Source organism: Chiloscyllium punctatum, chromosome 5 (assembly GCF_047496795.1).
Source record: "Chiloscyllium punctatum isolate Juve2018m chromosome 5, sChiPun1.3, whole genome shotgun sequence".
Taxonomy (NCBI): domain Eukaryota; kingdom Metazoa; phylum Chordata; class Chondrichthyes; order Orectolobiformes; family Hemiscylliidae; genus Chiloscyllium; species Chiloscyllium punctatum.
Genome location: NC_092743.1, coordinates 5,522,321 through 5,544,445, shown reverse-complemented (window position 1 = coordinate 5,544,445; position 22,125 = coordinate 5,522,321). Strand labels below are relative to the sequence as shown.

Below are 22,125 nucleotides of genomic sequence, written 5' to 3'. Positions count from 1 at the left end.
TTAGATGCACTGAAGTTCTGGAGAATGAAAGTCAAACTTATTGAAACAGAACTTCTGACGGGGCTCGATAGGGTAAATGATGTTGAGAAATCTAGAATGAGGAAACACCATTTAAAGGTTTGGGCATTCTCATTAGAGGGGGCAGAATTTCGTCTCTCAATGGTTTATTCATCTTTGGAGTTCTCATCTACAGAAAGCAGTGGGTTCTCAGTCATTGACCAGCCTTGAATATATTCAAATGGATTTTTGATTGAAAAGTGAGTTAACGGTTATGTGGAACAGGCAGGATTTAAGACTAGATTAGATTAGATTCCCTACAGTGTGGAAACAGGCCCTGTGGCCCAACAAGTCCACACCGACCCTCCGAAGAGTAACCCACCCCCCTCTGACTAACGCACCTAACACTATGGACAATTTAGCATGGCCAATTCACCTGACCGGCACATCTTTGGATCATGGGAGGAAACCGGAGAACCCAGACAAAACCCACGCAGACACAGGGAGAATGTGCAAACTCCACACAGGCAGTTGCCCGAGGCTGGAATCGAACTGAGACCCTGGTGCTGTGAGGCAGCAGTGCTAACCACTAAGTCACCGTGCCACCCCTAGAGTCACATCAGTTTGATTTTACTGATTACACATGGTTTTACTGAAAGACACCACAGGTTCCAGGAGCAAAAAGGCCTATTCCTCCTATCTCTTATGATCTAATGATCTAACCATCACCAGATTTCTTTAGGTTTCACCCGTGTGTCTATTTTCCTTTAAATACTCGTTTAGAAACTAAGGCCAATAATTCAATCTGTGAAATCAAAGCAAGACATCAATATATTCAAAACAAAACAGAAATTGCTGAAAGAAACTCAGCAGGTCTGGCAGCGTCTGTGGACAGAAAGCAGAGTTAACATTTTGGCGAAAGTGAGGACTGCAGATGCTGGAGATTAGAGTTGAGAGTGTAGTGCTGGAAAAGCACAGCAGGTCAGGCAGCATCTGAGGAGCAGGAAAATCGACGTTTCGGGCAAAAGCTCTTCATCAGGAATCTAGTGACCCTCCCTGAGAATGGACATCCAAATATATATATCCCAACATATCCAAAACTTTTCAAGGAATTAAGTATCTTCTCTTGCAATTACTAGAATTATAATTCAGTCATTTCCAAATATTAATAAACAAGAATCTAAAATCAGAACAAATTGGCAATAAGATCTTTATTGCACAGATTCTTACAAGTTTCTTTTTAATGTACCAGGGTTCACTAACGTAACTACTGTCTCAGGCTTTCCTTAGAGAGTGTTTTACTTAAGAAGACACAACCTTACAGTGTCTCTTCACAAAGGTTAGAAGAGTATGGATTGCACTGTTGTCCTGGTTCCATCATTTATTCTGCTTTTGTTTCTGCCTCCCCTTCTTCTGCCGACTTTGTTGCAGGTGTCGCCTCTTCTGGGGTTGTTGCTCTTGGAGACGGTGCTGTTGGTGATTTCGATTCTGGTGATGCTTGTGGTGATTTTTGTTTTGGCTCTTGTTCTCCTCTGGTTTGTTTCTCATCCTCTTTGTTCATAACATCAGCAAGTGATTTAATGCTATCTATCAGACCATCCATCTTGCTCCCCAATGCATCAATTCTGCAGTTTACCCGTTTGAAGCCTTTGTCAACAATTGTAGGCAACTCCTGCTCATTCGCCTCAGAAACATTTTCTTCTCTAGGGCATGACTCATCTTCCTCAGTTTTCTTCGTCTCTTCAGTCTTTGCAGCCTCTTCTGTTTTTGAAGAAGTTCCTTCTACAGGGCAAGACTCCTCTGCTGCAGCCTCTTCTGGTTTTGAAAGTTCTTCCAGAGGGCAAGACTCACCTTCCTCAGATGCCTTCTTCTGTGCTGCAGCTGCTCCTGTTTTTTCTTCTCCAGGGCAAGTATCATCCGTTTCTCCTGTCTTCTCTTCTGCTGTTTGTGAAGAACTTTCTTCTACAGGGCAAGATTCATCTTGATCTGTTGTCTTCCCCTCTGAGCTCGCATCTTTACGCATTATGGAGTAGATTGGGCAGCTTTCATCAATCAGTTCAGAGTCCTGGATACCTACATTAGAAAATAAAGGCCACAAATTGAGTGAAATTAATAACAACTGAGCCTTTAAGTCCATAAATATAGGAGCAGACTTCCAGGTCATCGAGCAAACTCACAACCTGAATATAGGAGGAGAATTAGGCCATTAGACACATCGAGTTTGCTCTAATATTCGATCATGGCCGATACAATTCTCAATCCCATTCTCTTGCCTTCTCCTCATAACTCTTGATCTCTTTACCAATCAAGAACCTCTCTCTCTATATATTAAATACACTCAATGACTTGGCCTCCATAGCCCCCTGCAGCAATGAGTTCCAGATTAACCACCTTCTGGCTGAAGACATTCCTCCTCATCTTAGTTCTAAAGGATTGGCCTTTCACTCTGAGGCAATGCCCTCAGGTCATAATCTCTTCTACTAGTGAAAGCATCTCTATGTCCGCTCTATCTGGACTTTTCAGTATTCTGTAAGTTACAATGAGATCCCACCTTATCTTCCTAATCTCCATTGAGTACAGACCCAGAGTCCTCAACTGCTCTTCATATGACAGGCCCTTCATTCTGGGATCATTCTTATAAACCTTGTCTGGATCCCTCCAACACTAGCACATCCTTCCTTATGTATAGGGCCTAAAACTCCTCACAATATTCCAAGTAAAGACTGATAAGAGCCTTATAAAGCCCCAGTTGTACATCTCTGCTATTTAAAAAAAGAACTGCGAATGCTGAAAATCAGAAACCAAAAAGAAACTGCTGGAAAAACTCAGCAGGTCTGAAGAAGGATCACCAAACCCAAAATGTTAACTCTGCGTTGGCTGCCAGACCTGCTGAGGTTTTCCAGCAATTTCTGCTTTTTTTTATAATCTCTGCTCTTGTATTCTAGCCCTCTTGAAATGAATGCTAAAATTGTATTTGCCTTTCTAACTGCCATCCGAGCCAGCATTTTAAGAAAATCCTAAATCAGGATTCCCAAGTGCCTTTGTGCTTCAGATTTCCAAACCTTTTCCTTATTTAGAAAATATTCTATGCCTCTATTCTTCCTAGCGTGGTGCATAACCTTACACTTTCCCACATTATACTCCATTTCCCACTTCTTTGCCCATTCTCCCAGAATGTCCAAGCCCTTCTGCAGCCTCTCTCATTTCTTCAATACTACCTGTCCCTCCACTTATTTTTGTGACATCTACAAACTTAGCAACAATGCCCTCAGTTCCTTTGTCCAGATTGTCAATGTATAACATGAATAGTTTTGGTATCAACACTGACCCCTGCGGAACTCCACTAGTCACTGGCTGCCATCCTGAAAAAGATCCCTTTATTCCCACTCTCTGTCTTCTGCCAGTCAGCCAATCTTCTATTCATGTCAGTACTTGCTTATTATTTAGCAGCCTCCTGTGCAGTAGCTTGTCAAAGAAGTTTTTCTGACAAATATATGTAAAGAATCTTTAATGTAACATTTCACTTGAGGTCAGTTAGAGTCTGAAATCCAAGATGAATTGATATGATAGAGATAGGAACAGGGCTAGGTTATTTGATCCCTGAAACTACTCTGACATTCAAGATGATCATGGCTGATCTAATCGTAATCTCAACTTCATCTTTGCACCTACCTCTCAAAAGTTTTTCACACCTTACCTCTCAAGAATCTATCCACCACTGCCTTAAAAATACTTTGAAAAAGAGATTTCCAAAGTCTTTATCTGTAAGACCATAAGCCACAGAAGAAATATGCCATTTGGCCCATTGAGTTCATTCTGCCATTCAGTGAGATCCTCAACTCCATTTTCCTTCCTTATCCTCTAACCTTTAACTCCCTTAATGATTAGAAATCTGTCCATCACAAGCATCTTAACACCCTCGAGAAAAATAATTTCTCCTTATCTCTGTCTTACACGGGCATTCTCTTATTAAAACAATGACTCATAGTTGTAAATTCTTCTATCAAAGGAAACATCATTTTAAACTTCACCCTGTCAGCCCCCAAGGACCTTAAATGTTTCAACAAGTCACCCCTTATTCTTGTGAATGCCAAAGGATGTAAGCACAGCAAGTCCAACCTTTCCTCTCGAGAAAACATGGCTATTTCAGGCACTGTATTAGCATTTTAGTCTTATTGCTGTTAACTATTTTTTAAAAAGATATGGAATTTATTGCCCATTCCTAATTCCCAAGTTTGACTTTCAAGTGACATGTAAGCCAGACCAAGTAGGATTTGAGCCGGTTCCCCAAAACATAACTTGGATTTCTCTATTATTAGTTGTTATGGCAGAAGCTGGGAAATGAAGGGAAGTCCACATTTGAGATGTGGGAGGCTTTCAAAGATAGGTTAACGGTAGTGCAGGATAGGCATGTCCCATTGAAGGCAAGATTCGTGAACCGTGGATGACAGGAGAAATTGTACAACTAGCCAAGAAGAAAAGAGAAGCGTACATAAGGTCTAGGCAGCTAAGAACAGAAAGGACTCTGGAGGAATATCGGAAGAGTAGGTCAAGTCTTAAACAAGGAATCAAGCGGGCTAAAAGGGGTTATGAAATAACTTTAGCAAGCAGAATTAAGGAGAATCTCAAAGCATTCTATTCTTATATAAGAAGCATATGGATAACTAGAGAAAGGATTGGTCCACTAAAAGATAATGAAGGAAGGCTGTGTGCCTAGCCTGAGAGAATGGATGAGATTATGAATGATTACTTTGCATTAGTGTTCACTGAGGAGAGGAACATGATGAATAGATAGAAGTTTGATTAGTCTGGATCACATTGGCATAAGTAGGGAAGATATGTTGGGTATGCTAGAGGTTATTAAAGTGGACAAATCCCCAGGACCGGATGGGATCTATCCCAGGTTGCTCAGGGAGGCAAGACAGGAAATAGCTGGGGCCCTGACAGATATCTTTGTGACATCCTTAAATACAGGTGAGGTGCCGGAGGACTGGAAGGTTGCTCATGTTGTCCCCCTGTACAAGAAGGGTAGTAGGGATATTCCAGGTAACTACAGACCAGTGAGCTTGACATTGGAGGTGGGGAAGTTGCTGGAGAGGGTACTGAAGGACAGGATCTATTTATATTTAGAAAAGAATGGGCTTATCAGTGATAGGCAACATGATTTTGTGCGGGGAAGATCGTGCCTTACCAACTTAATAGAGTTCTTCGAGGAAGTGGCCAAGTTGATAGACGAAGGAAGGGCTGTTGATGTCATATACATGGACTTTAGTAAGGCGTTTGATAAGATTCCCCATTATAGACTAATGGAGAAAGTGAAGTCACATGGTGTGCAGGGCATTCTAGCTAGGTGGATAAAAAACTGGTTGAGCAACAGGAGACAGAGAGTAGTAGTTGAAGAGAGTTTCTCAAAATGGAGAAAGGTGACCAGTGGTGTTCCACAGGGGTCAGTATTGGGGCCACTGTTGTTTGTAACATACATAAATGATCTAGAAGAGGGCACTGTTGGTATAATCAGCAAATTTGCAGATGACACAAAGATTGGTGGAGTAGCAGAAAGCATAAGGGACTGTCAGAGAATACAGGAGAATATAGGTAGACTGGAGAGTTAGGCGGAAAAGTGGGGATGGCTTTCAATCTAGACAAATGTGAGGTGATGCATTTAGGCAAGTTTAATTCTAGAGCGAATTATACAATGAATGGAAGAGCCTTGGGAAAAGTTGATGGGCAGAGAGATCTGGGAATGCAGGTCCATTGTACCCTGAAGGTTGCTGCACAGGTGGATAGAGTGGTCAAGAAGGCATATAGTATGCTTGTGAGGTAAAAACAATGACTGCAGATGCTGGAAACCAGATTCTGGATTAGTGGTGCTGGAAGAGCACAGCAGTTCAGGCAGCATCCAAGGAGCAGTGAAATCGACGTTTCCGGCAAAAGCCCTTCATTAGGATTTCTTCCAGCACTACTAATCCAGAATATAGTATGCTTGCCTTCATTGGACGGGATATTGAGTATAAGAGCTGGCAAGTCATGTTAAAATTGTACAAGACATTAGACTACTGTGTACAGTTCTGGTCGCCACATTACCAAAAGGATGTGGACGCTTTGGAGAGGGTGCAGAGAGGGTTTACGAGGATGTTGCCAGGTATGGAACGTGCTAGCTAAGAAGACACGTTGAGTAGGTTAGGATTATTTTCATTAGAAAAGGGGAGATTGAGGGTGGACCTAATTGAAGTCTACAAAATCACGAAGGGTATACACAGGGTAGATAGAGATAAACTTTTTTTCCAGTATGAAGGAGTCAATAACAAGAGGTCATGTTTTCAAGGTGAGAGGTGGGAAGTTTAAGGGGGATACACGCAGCAAGTACTTCACACAGAGGGTGGTGGGCATTTGGAAGGCGTTGCCAGCAGAGGTGGTAGAAGCAGGCATGGCAGATTCATTTAAGATGCGTCTGGACAGATGCGTGAGTAGGTGGGGAGCAGAGGGATTGACAGGTTTAGACAGTTCATTTGGATTGGCTCAGGCTTGGAAGGCCGAAGGGCCTGTTCCTGGGCTGTAAATTTTCTTTGTTCTTAGTTTGTTCTTCATGGATCAGGCCAGACCCGCTCAAATCACTTTAAAGTAACCCAGACCCTAACTTTTTCATATTTTAAAGGCAGATGTAGAATGATTCAAATCACTCAGCTTTAAGCAAGAACAGAATTTATTTACACACTACGGTTGAAACATGAACAAAAGAAAACAGAAATTAGAATAACAACTATTTGGAAATCCAACTGACTCAAAATCACAACTTAACGAAGAAGCTGTTCCAATACCCGCCACATTCCAAGGAACACACCCCTTGGCAAATGGTAAATTCAAACTCAGGTTCTTACAGGCAGAAGAGATTGCAGAGAGAAGACTCAGGCAAAAAAAAATCTATTGAAGCATGGAACCTTATTTTCACTGCAGCAGTTTGTCTGCTCCCAGCAGATTCTGACTGCCTGCTAAAACAAACGAAACCAGTAAAGACCCTGAACTGGGAGAAATGGCCACTTCCCTGACATTGTTTGAAGTAGCCACTTCCAGACATAATGGCATCTTTGCCTTTATGACCCCTCTTGAAATAAAAAAGGACAAAATAACCTTGTTAAAGGGGCAGCATTGTCTGCTCCACTACATTCCTTCAGGCCCTGCCATTCACTATGAAACTTCTATCTTAATTTGACTTTCCAAAATACAAGACCTCACACTTATCTATATTAAACTCCATTTGACATTTCTCAGCCCACTTGCCCAGCTGATCAAGGTCATGCTGCAATTTCTGATTATCTTCCTCACTGTCCACAATACCGCCTATTTTAGTGTCATCTGCAAACTTACTAATCATACCTTGTACATTATCATCCATATCTTTGATATATATAACAAACAGCAATGTGCACATCAACAACTCCTGAGGCACTCCACTAATCACAGAGGAAACCAGTCAATTCCATCCACTCCATCTGATCCTCTCATTATTTTTTACTCCTCCATTAAATCATTACTTAGCATCCTTTGTTCTGCAGAACTCAGCTCTAGCCTATCCAATCTTGCCTTATGGCTGCAATTTTCAAGATGTGGAAACATTCTTGCAAATCTCTTCATAGACCATAAGACATAGGAGTAGAAATATGCCATTTGGCCTGTTAATTCTGTGCTGCTATTCAATGAGATCATGGCTGGTTTGATAATTCTCAACTCCATTTTGCTGTCTTTTCCCTATAACTCTTGATTCCCTTACTGATGAAAACTCTGCCTCAGCTTTGTGTTATTGTAAGAATCCAGCCTTGACAGCTCTCTGTAGTAAAAAGCTCCACAGATTCACCACTATCTGAGTGTATTCTTGGTGGGGAGAGACTAGTTTCTTTTATAGTTTTAGTAATACTTTCCAAATTTTATGTTACATTTGTTTTGAAATGAAAGGCCAATAGTCTATTTGCCTTTCATATTAAAAACTGAACATGGAGGCTAATATTCTGTAATTCTTGCAAGAGAACCCTCAAATCCCCGTGCTGCAGCTTTTTGCTATCTTTCTCTCTTTAAATAAGATCAACTCTTCCATTTTTCCTGCCAAAGTGCATGACCTCACATTCTGCCACGCTATATATCTGTCAAAACTTGAAAGAGTTCAGAAAAGATTTACAAGGATGTTGCCAGGGTTGGAGGATTTGAGCTATAGGGAGAGGTTGAATAGGCTGGGACTGTGTTTCCCTGGAGTGTCGAAGGCTGAGGGGTGACCTTATGGAGGTTTATAAAATCATGAGGGGCATGGATAGGATAAATAGACAAAGTCTTTTCCCTGGGGTGGGGGTAGTCCAAAACTAAAGGGCATAGGTTTAGGGTGAGAGGGGAAAGATATAAAAGTGACCTAAGGGACAACGTTTTCACGCAAAGGGTGGTACGTGTATAGAATGAGCTGCCAGAGGAAATGGTGGAGGCTGGTACAATTACAACATTTAAAAGGCATCTGGATGGGTATATGAATAGGAAAGGTTTGGAGGGTTATGGGCCAGGTGCTGGCAGGTGGCACTAGATTGGGTCGGGATATCTGATCGGCAAGGATGAGTTGGACTGAAGGGTCAGTTTCCGTGCTGTACATCTCTATGATTCTAAGTTTTTCCTAACTAAACATCCCTCTGTAGAGTTTCTGTGCATTCTTCTCACCTGTTTTTGTGTCATCCACAAACCCGCCTCATTAAAGGCATTAATATATATTGTAAATAATTGTGGCCCCAGCACTCATTCCCTTGGCACAACACTACTTACTGATAGCCATCTTGAAAATGCCCTCTTATTCCTAACTTTCTGTCTTCTATTAGTTAGCCATTCCTCTATCTATGCTGATATAATACTCCCAACCGCCATGGGCTCTTATATGTAGTACTTGTATGTATGTAGCCTTATACGTAGTACTTCATTGAAATTTATGGAAATTCAAATGTTTTACATCTACTGCTTCCCCTTTATCTAACCTCCTTCTTAGCTCCTCAAATAACTGTAATAAATTTGTTAGGATGATTTACCCTTCATGAAGCCATGTTGACTGTGCTTGATTATTTTATGTATTTCTAAATGCTCTGCTAGTACATCCTTTATAATGGACTCTAACCAGTTTTCCAATTTTGAATATTGAGCTTCCAGGTCTATAGTTTCTTTTAGTCTCCTCCCTTTTTGAGCAAGGCTTTTACACTGGCTGTTTTCTGTTTTGCTCTGGTATGTTTCCAGAATGTAAGGATTCTTTGGAGGTTACTACCAGTGCATTCATTATCTGAATAGCTACTTTCTTTATTATCATGGGACACACACTAATCTGAAAACATACATGTGTATGATTCTAGACAACAACCTTATTCTCTAAATGCTATAAATCAGAAACAAAAACAGAAATTGCTGGAAAAGCTCAGCAGGTCTGGCAGCATCTGTGAAGAGAAACTAGAGATAACCTTTTGGGTCCTGCGATCCTTCCTCAGTTCTGAGGAGCCATAGATTTAACTCCTTGACTTTATTTACTATATTGCCAGTTTGTACGCGGCTCAAATAGTAATCCTGAGATTATTACCCTGGAGGTCCCACTTTTAATGAAGAACGAAGAACAAAGAACAAAGAAAATTTACAGCCCAGGAACAGGCCCTTCAGCCCTCCAAACCTGAGCCGATCCAAATCCACTGTCTAAACCTATCGTCCAATTCCTCTGCTCCCCACCTATTCATGTATCTGTCCAGACGCACCTTAAATGAATCTACTGTGCCTGCCTCTATCACCTCTGCTGGCAACATGTTCCAGTCACCTACCACCCTCTGTGTGAAGTACTTGCTGTGTATATCCCCCTTAAACTTTTCACCTCTCACCTTGAACGTGAAACCTCTTGTTATTGAATCCCTCACCCTGGGAAAAAAAGCTTATCTCTATCTACCCTGTCTATACCCTTCAAGACCTGAATTAGGTCCACCCTCAATCTCCCCTTTTCTAATGAAAATAATCCTAAACTACTCAACCTCTCTTCATAGCTAGCACCTTCCATATCAGGCAACATTCTCTTAAACCTTCTCTGCACCCTCTCCAAAACATACACATCCTTTTGGTAATGTGGCGACCAGAACTGTACATAGGGTATTCTAAATGCAGCCGAACCAATGTCTTGTGCAATTTTAATATGACCTGCCAGCTCTTATACTCCATACTCTGTCTGATGAAGGCAAGCATACCATATGCCTTCTTGACCACTCTATCCATCTGTACAGCCACCTTCAGGGTACAATGGACCTGAACTCCCAGATCTCTCTGCTCATCAATGTTTCCCAAGGCTCTTCCATTTACAGTATAGTTCGTTCTAGAATTAGAATTTCCAAAATGCATCACCTCACATTTGCCTGAATTGAACTCCATCTGCCACTTCTCCACCCAACTCTCCAGTCTATTTTCTCCTGTATTCTTTGACAGTCCCCAATGCTTTCTGCTACTCCACCAATCTTCATGTCATCTGCAAACTTACTGATCAGAACAACAATGCCCTCTTCCAGATCACTGATGTATATTACAAACAACAGTGGCCCCAGCACTGATCCCTGTGGAACCCCACTGGTCACTTTTCTCCATCTCGAGAAGCTCACTTCAACTACTACTCTCTGTCTCCTGTTGCTCAACCAGTTCTTTATCCACCTAGCTAGAACAGCCTGCACACCATGTGACTTCATTTTCCCCCTTAGTTTATCATAGGGAACCTTATCAAACGCCTTACTAAAGTATATGACATCTACAGCCCTTCCTTCATCTATCAACTTGGTCACTCCCTCAAAGAACTCTATTATGTTGATAAGTCTCCCCCGCAAAAAAACATGTTGCCTATCACTGATAAGCCCATTCTTTTTCAAATATAAATAGATTATATCCCTCAATACCTTCTCCAGCAACTTTCCTACCACTGACACCAGGCTCACTGGTCTGTAGTTATCTGGAATATCCCTACTACCCTTCTTGTACAGGGGGACAACATGAGCAACCTACCAGTTCTCTGGCACTTCACCTGTGTTTAAGGATGCTACAAAGGTATCTGTCAGGGCCCCAGCTATTTCCTCCCTTGCCTCCCTCAGCAACTTAGGATAGATCCCATCTGGTCCTGGGATTTATCCACCTTAATATCCTTTAGCCTACCCAAAATGTCTTCCCTCCTTATGTCAACGTGATCCAAAGTAAACGAACTTGTATCTCTAATCTCAGCATTCACCATCTCCCGTTCCTCAGTGAACACTGACGCAAAGTAATCATTGAGAATCTCATCCATTTTCTCAGGTTCGACACAACCTTCCTTCTTTATTCTTCAGTGGACCAACCCTTTTTCTGGTTACCCTCTTTCTTATTGTATAAGAATAAAAGGCCTTGGGATTCTCCTTAACTCTGCTCACTAAAGTTATTTCATGACCCCTTTTAGCCAGTTTGATTCCTCGATTAAAATTGGTCCTACTCTTCCTATATTCCTCCAAGGCCCGTTCTGTACTTAGCTGCCTGGACCTTTTCCTCTTGGCTAGTCCTAATTTAATCCTAACTGTTCAATTTTTTTTTCATCACAGCCTCCTTTCCAGTTCTGTCAAGGTCATCGATGCCAAATGGGTGATGACAACTTGATCCCTACCCTCGCAACCCAAGTTCCTCCCCAGCTCTAAGTACATGTACTTAATCCTGACAACAGCCTGCCAACATAACCTTTGATACAAAGTACATTTTTACTGTCCCCAGAAATATTTTAGAAACTGACAGCAGATTGACTACAAAGCTAATAAAGAGGGAGAAAACTAATTCTGAAAATCAGTTGGCAAGAAATATTAAAACAAACAGCAAGAGCATTTACAGATCAAAAAAAAAGAGTAACTAAATTGAATGTAGGAACTTTGGAGGATGTGACTGGAGAACTGATAACGAGGAACAGAGAAATAGCAGATATTTTAAACCAATATTTTGCATCAATTTTCATAGAAGTTTCAGAGATATCAGACAAGCAAGATGCTAACAGTAGGAAAGTCTTTTACAGTCTTTCTCTTTCAAGGGACAAGTCATTACAGCATAGGTACATCTCTTTGAGGTGGTGACCAAACAAGTGGATGAGGGAAAAGCGTTTGATTGGGTTGCCCATGGTAGGCTATGGCACAAAATACAGAGGCACAGAGGGTGATTTATTGGTTTGGTTCAGAAATTGGCTAGCTGTAAAAAGATAGAGTGTGGCGGTTGATGGGAAATGTTCATCCTGGAGTTCAGTTAATAGTGGTGTACCGCAAGGAACTGTTTTGGGGCCACTGCTGTTTGTCATTTTTATAAATGACCGGGATGAGAGCATAGAAGGATGGGTTGGTAAATTTGCAGATGACACTAAAGTCAGTGGTGTTGTGGACAGTGCGGAAGGATGTTGCAGGTTACAAAGGAGCATAGATAAGCTGCAGAGTTGGGCTGAGAGGGGGCAAACAGAGTTTCATGTGGAAAAGTGTGAGATGATTCACTTTGGAAGGAGCAAGGGAGAATACAGAGTATTGGACTAATGGTAAAATTCTTGGTAGTGTGGATGAGCACAGAGATCTCGGAGTCCATGTGCATAGATCCCTGAAAGTTACCACTCAGGTTGATAGAGTTGTTAAGAAGGCATACGGTGTGTTAGCTTTTATTGGTAGAGGGACTGAGTTTTGGAGCCATGAGGTCATGCTGCAGCTGTACAAAACTCTGGTATAGCTACACTTGGGAGTATTGCGTACAATTTTGGTCACCGCATTATAGGAAGGATGTGGAAGCATTGGAAAGGGTACAGAGGAGATTACTAGGATGTTGCCTCATGATGGGAAGGTCTTATGAGGAAAGTCTAAGGGATTTGAGGCTGTTTTCATTAGAGAGAAGGTTAAGAGGTGACTTAATAGAGGCATACAAGATGATCAGAGGATTAGACAGGGTGGACAGTGAAAGCCCTTTTCCTTGGATGGTGATGGCTAGCACAGGGGCACATAGCTTTAAATTGAGGGGTAATGGATATAGGACAGATGTCAGAGGTAGGTTCTTTACTCAGAGAGTAGTAAGGGCATGGAATGCCCTGCCTGCAACAGTAGTGGACTCGCCAACATTAAGGGCATGTAAATGGTTATTGGATAAACATATGGATGACAATGGAATAGTGTAGGTCAGATGAGCTTTAGATTGGTTTCAAAGGTTGGCGCAACATTGAGGGACAAAGGGCCTGTACTGCACTGTAATGTTCTATGTTCTAACAGACCCTTTGGTCCAACCAGTTCATGAGACATAAGGCAGCCAAGTTGCCAGGACTGGATTGCCTGCACAAAATGGTTTTAAAGGAGGTGGCTGCAGATAGCACAGGCATTGGTTGAAATATTCCAGAATTCAATGGGTTCTGGAAGGGTTCCAGTGGATTGGAAAACTGCTAATGTACCCTTATGCCCCTGTTTAAGAAGAAAGGGAAACAGAAAGTAGTGAACAATCATCCAGTTAGCCGAAAATCTCCCAGTGGGAAAATGATAGCATCCATTATTAAAGAAGAAATAGCAGAACATTTGGAAAAGCTGAATACAATCAAACAGAGTCAAAATGGTTTTGTGGAAGGAAGTTTGACAGATTTGATCTGAGATTTTGATGATATAACAAATTAAGTTGTAAATGACAACTAGTAGATATAGTGTATTTGGATTTTGAGAAGGCACTCGATACATTGCAACATTAAAGGTTAAAGGTTATTATATAAGACAGGAGCTCACCCTGTTGGGGGTAGTGCATCGGCATGGACTGAGGTAGGTTAATATACACAGAAGACAAAGCATAAGGATTAATGGGTCTTTTTCAGGTTAGAAATACATAACCTGTGGAGTGCTACAAGGATCAGCCCTGGGGGCCACAATTATTTAATGTCTACATTAATAACTTAGAGGAGGGGGCAGAATATCAAACTTTGATGATGACACAAAAAATAGGGGAGGGAGTCTAGAGATGGAGATATCAGGAATCTGCAAGGAAACACAGAGAGGAAAAGTGATTGAGCAACATCTTTCATGATGGAGTTTAACATAGGGGAATGTGAGATCATCTATTTTGGTAGAAGAATCGAAATGCAGATTATTATCCAATAGAAAGAGATTCCAAAAATACAACACAGAGGAATCTGGACAATTTAATGCATGAAACACAAAGATTAGATGCAACAACTAATTAAGAGAGTAAATGCACTTTTAGCCTTTATTGCTATGGAACTGGAGTTTAAAAATAGAGAAGTCTTGTTCAATTGTACAGGTCAGTAAGGTTGCATCTGAAATACTATGTGCAGTATTGGCCCCCATGTTTAAGAAAGGATGTAATGGAGGCAGTTCAAAGGAGAGTCATTAGGTTGATTCCTGGAAGGAAGGAGTTGACTTATCAAGAACAACTAAACAGGTTCATTTTTCATTTGAATTTAGAAGAATGAAGGGTGATCTTATTGGAACATCCAAGATTCTGAGGTAGCTTGACAGGGTAGATTTTAAGATGATGTTTCTGGTAGTGGGGGAATCTCACCTAGGGCTGAAAATGTGCTGCTGGAAAAGTGCAGCAGGTCAGGCAGCATCTAAGGAGCAGGAGAATCGACGTTTCGGGCATGAGCCCTCCTTCAGGAATGGGGTCATGCCCGAAATGTCAATTCTCCTGCTCCTTGGATGCTGCCTGACCAGCTGCTCTTTTCCAGCAACACATTTTCAGCTCTGATCTCCAGCATCTGCAGTCCTCATTTTCTCCTAGAATCTCACCTAGGGTACATAGTTACAGAATAAGGGGACACTCAATTAAAACTGAGATGCAAAAGAATTTCTTCTCTCAGAATTCTCTACCACGGAGATCTGTGGAGGCTGGATCACTGAAAATAGTAAAGAGGTAGAAATATCACAAAAATCTATCTGGGTAAAAACAAGGACTGCAGATGCTAGAAACCAGAGTCTAGATTAGAGTGGTGCTGGAAAAGCACAGCAGGTCAGGCAGCATCCGAGGAACAGGAAAATCGATGTTTCGAGCAAAAGCCCTTCATCAGGAATAGAGCTTCAGGACATGGTTGAAGAGCTTCAGTGCAGAGGAGATGACCTGGGGGTTGCAGTGAGAGAGACAGAGACTCACTGAGATCTTGTAGAGAGAGAGGAGGAAAACTTCTTCAAGGCAGGCACCCTTGCAAGAGGATCTATCTACCAATCTATCTACGTGCTGTACCTACATACTAGTTTTCTATGATTCATGCACAAGAACACCCAGATCTCTCTCAACTGAAGGACTCTAAGTTTATCTGTATTTACATAATAAATTGCCTATTGTTCTGACCAAAATGGATAACCTCACACCCACATTAAACTTCATCTACCAGATTTTGACCAATTCAACTTTCCAGATCTACTTGTAAATTTCTATTTCTTCATTGCAATTTACTTCCACCATCTATTTTAGTGTAATTTGCAAATTTGGCTATAGTATCTGCATCCCTACATCCAAATTGTTTCAGTAATTTCAAAGTCTTATTCCTAATCATTTCATTAGAACAAAAATATTTAATCCTCTTATATCCAGTCCTGTTGTGAATGCAATTCTTTCACCATTTTTCCTAATTTTACATTAAATACCAAAGTTGCTACAAAGGAATAACATGCCAACTGTTTGAAGGAACCATAATTGCTTTAACTCTAGACTGATTTTCAGCCTACCATGCAATCAAAATGGAAAGGAGGAGCCCCAGATGGTTTCAACATCCAGACCCAAAGAACATGTCATTGTCACTTCCACTAACGAAGTGGCCTTAAAGTCATCAGGAAGCAGCTAGATGACTATGAAAATCCGATGGCTAGAGAATGCTACTGCGGAGCAGAGGAAATGAATTTCAGCACTGTCTTTTATGGGGTGGGGCTATCCAACAAAGATTGTGTTTGCAGAAGATATGGAAGGTCCACTGCAGAAAGATGCAAATATTTCTTTCTGCAGTTGAAGAACATACATGGTCCACCAAGGCTCTTGAAAAAATATTCTGAAAACATACCCATTTGATCCTGGATTCATTATATCATAGAGAAATCTTTATTTAGATTTCAGGATGCTGATGCAGTTGGGCACCAGTGGAATCACTGGAGCTCCATCAACTTATTTAAATGCTTTTGTCATTTTCCCTAAAGTTACATTAAACTATAAATTTGCATCTGAAGAATAATGGGTGAATGTTAGGAACAGCTGCATGAACAGCAAAATCAATGAAATCAATCTTAACTTAGACATGAGTGCAGCTTTGGGTGAGTGTCCATGTGCGTTGCAATTAAAAACTGGCGTTGGCTAGCTCAGGAAAGTTATTACTGGATAAGGTTAGGTTTCAATGGTCTACAAAAGGACATGAATGGCAAAATCACTTTTCCTATTCTCAACTCTCATGCTCAAAACTTCTTATCAAATCTTTTATTCTTCATCTAATTTGCATTTTCCTTACCAGCATCTCCTTCACAAGTAGCTGATGGTTTTTCCTTTGCTTCTCCTTCTCCCCCACATACAGAATCTGCAGAGCTTTGACAAGAAGTGTCTTCCTCAGAGGGAGGAGCAGGTGACGCTGCCTCAACCTTTTTGCCCTTTGATGCAGTACCATCAGCAGAGCATACACCAGCATCATCTTTCGATTGAGTACTGCCTGTTTCAGGTTCATCCCTAAAGTGTATTTCTGATACTCGATGAATGGTAGATTCATGATACACAGTTATGGGCTCAAGACAAGTTGATGAATCACTATAGTTCACAATGCAACATTTTGTAGAAAGATGCATGTAAATGGGCCTGTTGGTGGGTAATGTATCACCATTACCTCCACCAGGACTTGGTGCAGCCTTACACATGCTATTTTGTGGACTAAATGTTGTAGAAGGATCAGTAGATGCACCATATGCAGATGATGGGGCTTTATACAAACACTGCAGTGTAGGATCTTGGGGACTTCTTGAGTCTTGTTGAGAGGGTTTTTGGGCACACTCACTACAGACGGCACATGGATTAGATTCTTGCTGAGATGAGTCTTTTTTACAGAGGTCACATGAATGTTCTTGACCAGTGGATGAGACATTGCTTTTTGAAGTAGCTGATGCCTTCTTACATTGACCACATGAAGGATCTTGACAACTAGATGAAGTCTTACCACTTGGAGCAGTTGAATTATCCTGGTCAGTAGATGAGGTTTTACACTGACCACATGAAGGATCTTGACAACTAGCTGAAGTCTTACCACTTGGAGCAGTTGAATTATCCTGGTGAGTAGATGAGGTTTTACACTGACCACATGAAGGATCTTGGCAACCAGATGAAGTCTTACCACTTGGAGCAGTTGAATTATCCTGGCGAGTAGATGAGGTTTTACACTGACCACATGAAGGATCTTGGCAACCAGATGAAGTCTTACCACTTGGAGCAGTTGAATTATCCTGGCGAGTAGATGAGGTTTTACACTGACCACATGAAGGATCTTGGCAACCAGATGAAGCATTACCACTTGGAGCAGTTGAATTATCCTGGCGAGTAGATGATGTTTTCTTACATTGACTACATGAAGAATCTTGACAACTAGTTGAAGTCTTACCACTTGGAGCAGTCGAATTATTCTTACGAGTAGATGATGTTTTCTTACATTGACCGCATGAAGGATCTTGACAACTAGTTGAAGTCTTACCACTTGGCGCAGTTGAATTATCCTGACAAGTAGATGGTGTTTTACATTGACCACATGAAGGATCTTGACAACTAGATGAAGCACTGGTGCTTTTAGTGGAAGAATAACTTTGACCAGATGATACTTTATTACATTGATCACATGCATGATCTTGACAACCAGATGAGGCAGTGGTACTCAAGTTAGTTGAATAATCTTGACGAGTAGATGACGTCTTCTTACATTGATCACATGAATGTTCTTGACAACTAGATGAAGCATTGCCACTTGCAGTAGATGAATAGTCTTGATGAGTAGATGACACCTTATTACATTGATCACATGCATGATCTTGACAACCAGATGAGGAATTGCCACTTGTAGCATTTGAATAATCTTGATGAGTAGATGACACTTTATTACATTGATTACATGCATGATCTTGACAACCAGATGAGGCATTGGTACTTGCAGCACTTGAATACTCTTGATGAGTAGATGACACCGGCTTACACTGTTCACATGAATGTCCTTGACAACCTCCAGATGAGGCACTGGTACTTGGAGCACTTGAAGATTCTTGATGCGTAGATGACACCCGATTACATTGATCACATGCATGATCTTGACAACTAGATGAAGCATTGGTACTTAGATTCGATGAGTATTCTTGATGAGTAGATGACACCTTATTACATGCATCACATGCATGGTCTTGACAACCAGATGAAGCATTGGCACTGAGACCACTCGAATAATCCTGATGGGTGGATGACACCTTTCTACAATCATCACATGCATGATTTTGACAGCCAGATGAGGCATTGGTACTTAAACCAGATGAATAATCTTCATGAGTAGATGACACCTTATTGCAAGCATCACATGCATGGTCTTGACAACCAGATGAGGCATTGGTGCTTAGAGCAGATGAATAATCTTCATGAGTAGATGAAACTTTTCTACATGAATCACATCCAAGGTCTTGACAACCAGATGAGGCATTGGTGCTCAAACCAGATGAATAATCTTGATGAGTAGATGAAATCTTCCTGCATTGATCACATGAATGAGTTTCACAACTAGATGAGGTACTTGGGCCAGATGAACAATCCTGATGAGTAGAGGACACCTTTCTGCATTGATCACATGAATTGGCTTGACAACTGGATGAAGTCTCTTGATGTTTAGTTGACACATTCTTGCACTGACCACATGAGGGATCTTGACAACCAGATATAGTGTCACCACTCTGAGCAGGCGAAGCCTGTTGACAGGTTGAGGACTTTGTCTTACATTGACCACATGAAGAATTTTGACAACTAGATGAGGGATCACCACTTGGTGGAGATGAAGTCTGTTGACAGGTTGAGGACTTTGTCTTACATTGACCACATGAAGAATTTTGACAACTAGATGAGGGATCACCACTTGGTGCAGATGAAGTCTGTTGACAGGTTGAGGACTTTGTCTTACATTGACCACATGAAGAATTTTGACAACCAGATGAGAAATCACCACTTGGTGCAGATGAAGCCTGTTGACAGGTCGATGATGTCCTGCTACATTGATCACATGAATGATCTTGACAACCTGATGAGTCATCACCCCCTGAAGCAGAAAACAACACCAGGCAGGTAGATGACTTCTTTTTACATTGACCACATGATTCATCTTGACAACCAGATGAGACATCACCACTTGGAGCAGAAAATGATGCTTGACAGGTTGATGACTGTTTCTTACATTGATCACATGAATGTTCTCCACAAACAGGTGAGACACCACCACTTGGGGCCAAAGAATTTTGTTGACTGGTAGGTGATTTTTTTTTACATTGATCACATGAGTGCATTTCACAAACAGATGAAGGATCGCCCGTGGAAGCTGAAGAAGACTGTTGACAGGTGGACGACTGTTTCTTACATTGATCACATGAATGTTCTCCACAAACAGGTGAGACTTCACCACTTGGAGGACAAGATGATTGTTGACAGGTAGATGACTGTTTCTTACACTGACCACATGAAATTTCTCCACAAACAGGTGAGCCATCACCACTTGGAGCAGATGATGACAACTGGCAGGTTGATGATTTCTTCTTACATACATCACACGAATGCTCTTCACAAGTAGATAAAGCATCAGAACTTGGAGCAGATGATGACTGCTTCTTACATTGGTCACATGAATGTCCTTCACAAACAACTGAGATATTGCCACTTTGCGCCGATGAAGGTTTCTTACATTGATCACAAGAATGTTCTTCACAAACAGTCGCAGCATCGCCACATGGAGCAGATGAAGGCTTCTTACATAAATCACATGAATGGTCTTCGCAAACATTTGAAGCATCACCACATGGATCAGCTGAAGGCTTCTTACATAGATCACATGAATGGTCTTCGCAAACATTTGAAGCATCACCACATGGATCAGCTGAAGACTTCTTACACAAATCACATGAATGGTCTTCACAAACATTTGAAGCATCACCACATGGATCAGCTGAAGGCTTCTTACATAGATCACATGAATGGTCTTCGCAAACATTCGCAGCATCACCACATGGATCAGCTGAAGACTTCTTACATACATCACATGAATGGTCTTCGCAAACATTCACAGCATCACCACATGGATCAGCTGAAGGCTTCTTACATAGATCACATGAATGGTCTTCGCAAACATTCGCAGCATCACCACATGGATCAGCTGAAGACTTCTTACATACATCACATGAATGGTCTTCGCAAACATTCGCAGCATCACCACATGGATCAGCTGAAGGCTTCTTACATAGATCACATGAATGGTCTTCGCAAACATTCGCAGCATCACCACATGGATCAGCTGAAGGCTTCTTACATACATCACATGAATGGTCTTCGCAAACATTTGAAACGTCACCACATGGTGCAGATGATTTCTTCTTACACTGGTCACATGAATGGTCTTCACAAACACTTAAGACATCACCACTTGGAGCAGACATTAACATTTGACGAGAAGATGACTTCTTCTTACATTGATCACATGAATGTTCTTCACAAACTGAGACATCACCACATGGTGCAGATGACTTGTTCTTACATTGATCACATGAATGTTCTTGACAAACAGATGAAATCTCACCACTTGGAGCGGTTGCTAACTGTTGACATGAAGATGGTTTCTTACATTGATCACATGAATGTTCTTCACACACAGATATGATCTTACCACTTGCAGCATTTGCAGAGTGGCTTTTCTTTAATCCATCAAATGGTGTAGGTGTTGGAAGTCTCACACTTTCTTGTGGAACAGATGTACACACTAAAGTCTCTCCTGGAGCTAACTGATAAACAGGAGGGGACCTAGAACTATATTGAGGTGATATGGGCTGGTAAACAACTGGTGCCACATTTGAATATTGAGGTGGTGCCCCTTGTTGATAGTGAGTTGCACTCTTAGACTCAAATGGAGATGGTATAGGTTGTGAATAAATAGGCGGAGACTGATATTGAGGTGCCATTGTTTGTTGGTAAACAGTTGGGGACTTCCTTCCATACTGATTTTCTGGAGGAGCAGGTGCCATTGGTTGTTGGTAAAATGATGGAGACCTCCTTTCATACTGCTCATGAGAAGCAGGTGGTGACACAGTTTGTACTGTTTCCTGACAGACTTCTGAGGTTTTACTTCCATAACTAGCAGACATTGGTTCTGTATGAGTAGGTGAACACACATTTTCACGGAAAGAAGATTCAGCTACGCTCTTGGCTTCAGTTGAAGCATGTACATTTCCCTGATAACCAGGTGCTGGTTTTGCATCATATCCAGAGCGTACACCTTCTTGACGAACAGGTGAACTATATGCAGGAGGAACTGGTGCTTGACGAACAGGTTGTGCCATAATCACTGTTTCATATGGAATAGGAACACCATCTGTACGAATAGCTGGAGCCACAATCACGGGCTCAAATGGGCCAGGTATGCCTTCTTGATTATAATATGGAGCCCTAACGTAGGGATCATATGGAGCAGGAATGATTTCTTGATAATATGGAGCCCTAACCAAAGGCTCATATGGAACAGGTACGGCTTCATGGCGAACATATGGTGCTCTAATCATAGGATCATATGGAAGAGGTACAGCTTCATGACGAACATATGGTGCCCTAGAGAAATTCTCATGTGGACCGGATGCAGCTTCAGCTGGAGCTTCCTGCTGTGCACAAGGATCCTTAACTACAGGCACAGTTGGACAAGGTGCAGCATCATGACGAGTATCAGGGGTTTTCTCACAAAAGATTTTGGACAAAATTTCCTGATTAATAAGTGAAGGGTCCTTAGCTAGTGATTTTAAATTTTGATCATCGGAGGTTGTTCGGTGTGCCTTTCCATCAATATTTATAGCTGTTATAATTTGTAAAGAAAAAAATGAAAGTAATTTTAGTTAA

The 22,125-nt window shown here is 41.4% G+C and overlaps 1 protein-coding gene across 7 annotated transcripts in view; it reads right to left on the bottom strand.

Moving 5' to 3' along the window:
• Positions 1-1,220: 1,220 nt before the first annotated feature.
• LOC140476849 (uncharacterized) overlaps positions 1,221-22,125 on the bottom strand; it is a 71,158-nt gene continuing 50,253 nt past the window's right edge. For all 7 annotated transcript variants that reach the window (XM_072569690.1, XM_072569685.1, XM_072569686.1 and 4 more), the window contains 2 exons: positions 16,487-22,081; positions 1,221-2,070 (listed from right to left, as the gene is read on the bottom strand). In XM_072569690.1, the coding sequence (XP_072425791.1) occupies positions 1,379-2,070; positions 16,487-22,081 (6,287 nt within the window). In that variant the 3' untranslated portion in view covers positions 1,221-1,378. The remainder of the gene's footprint in view (positions 2,071-16,486; positions 22,082-22,125) is intronic.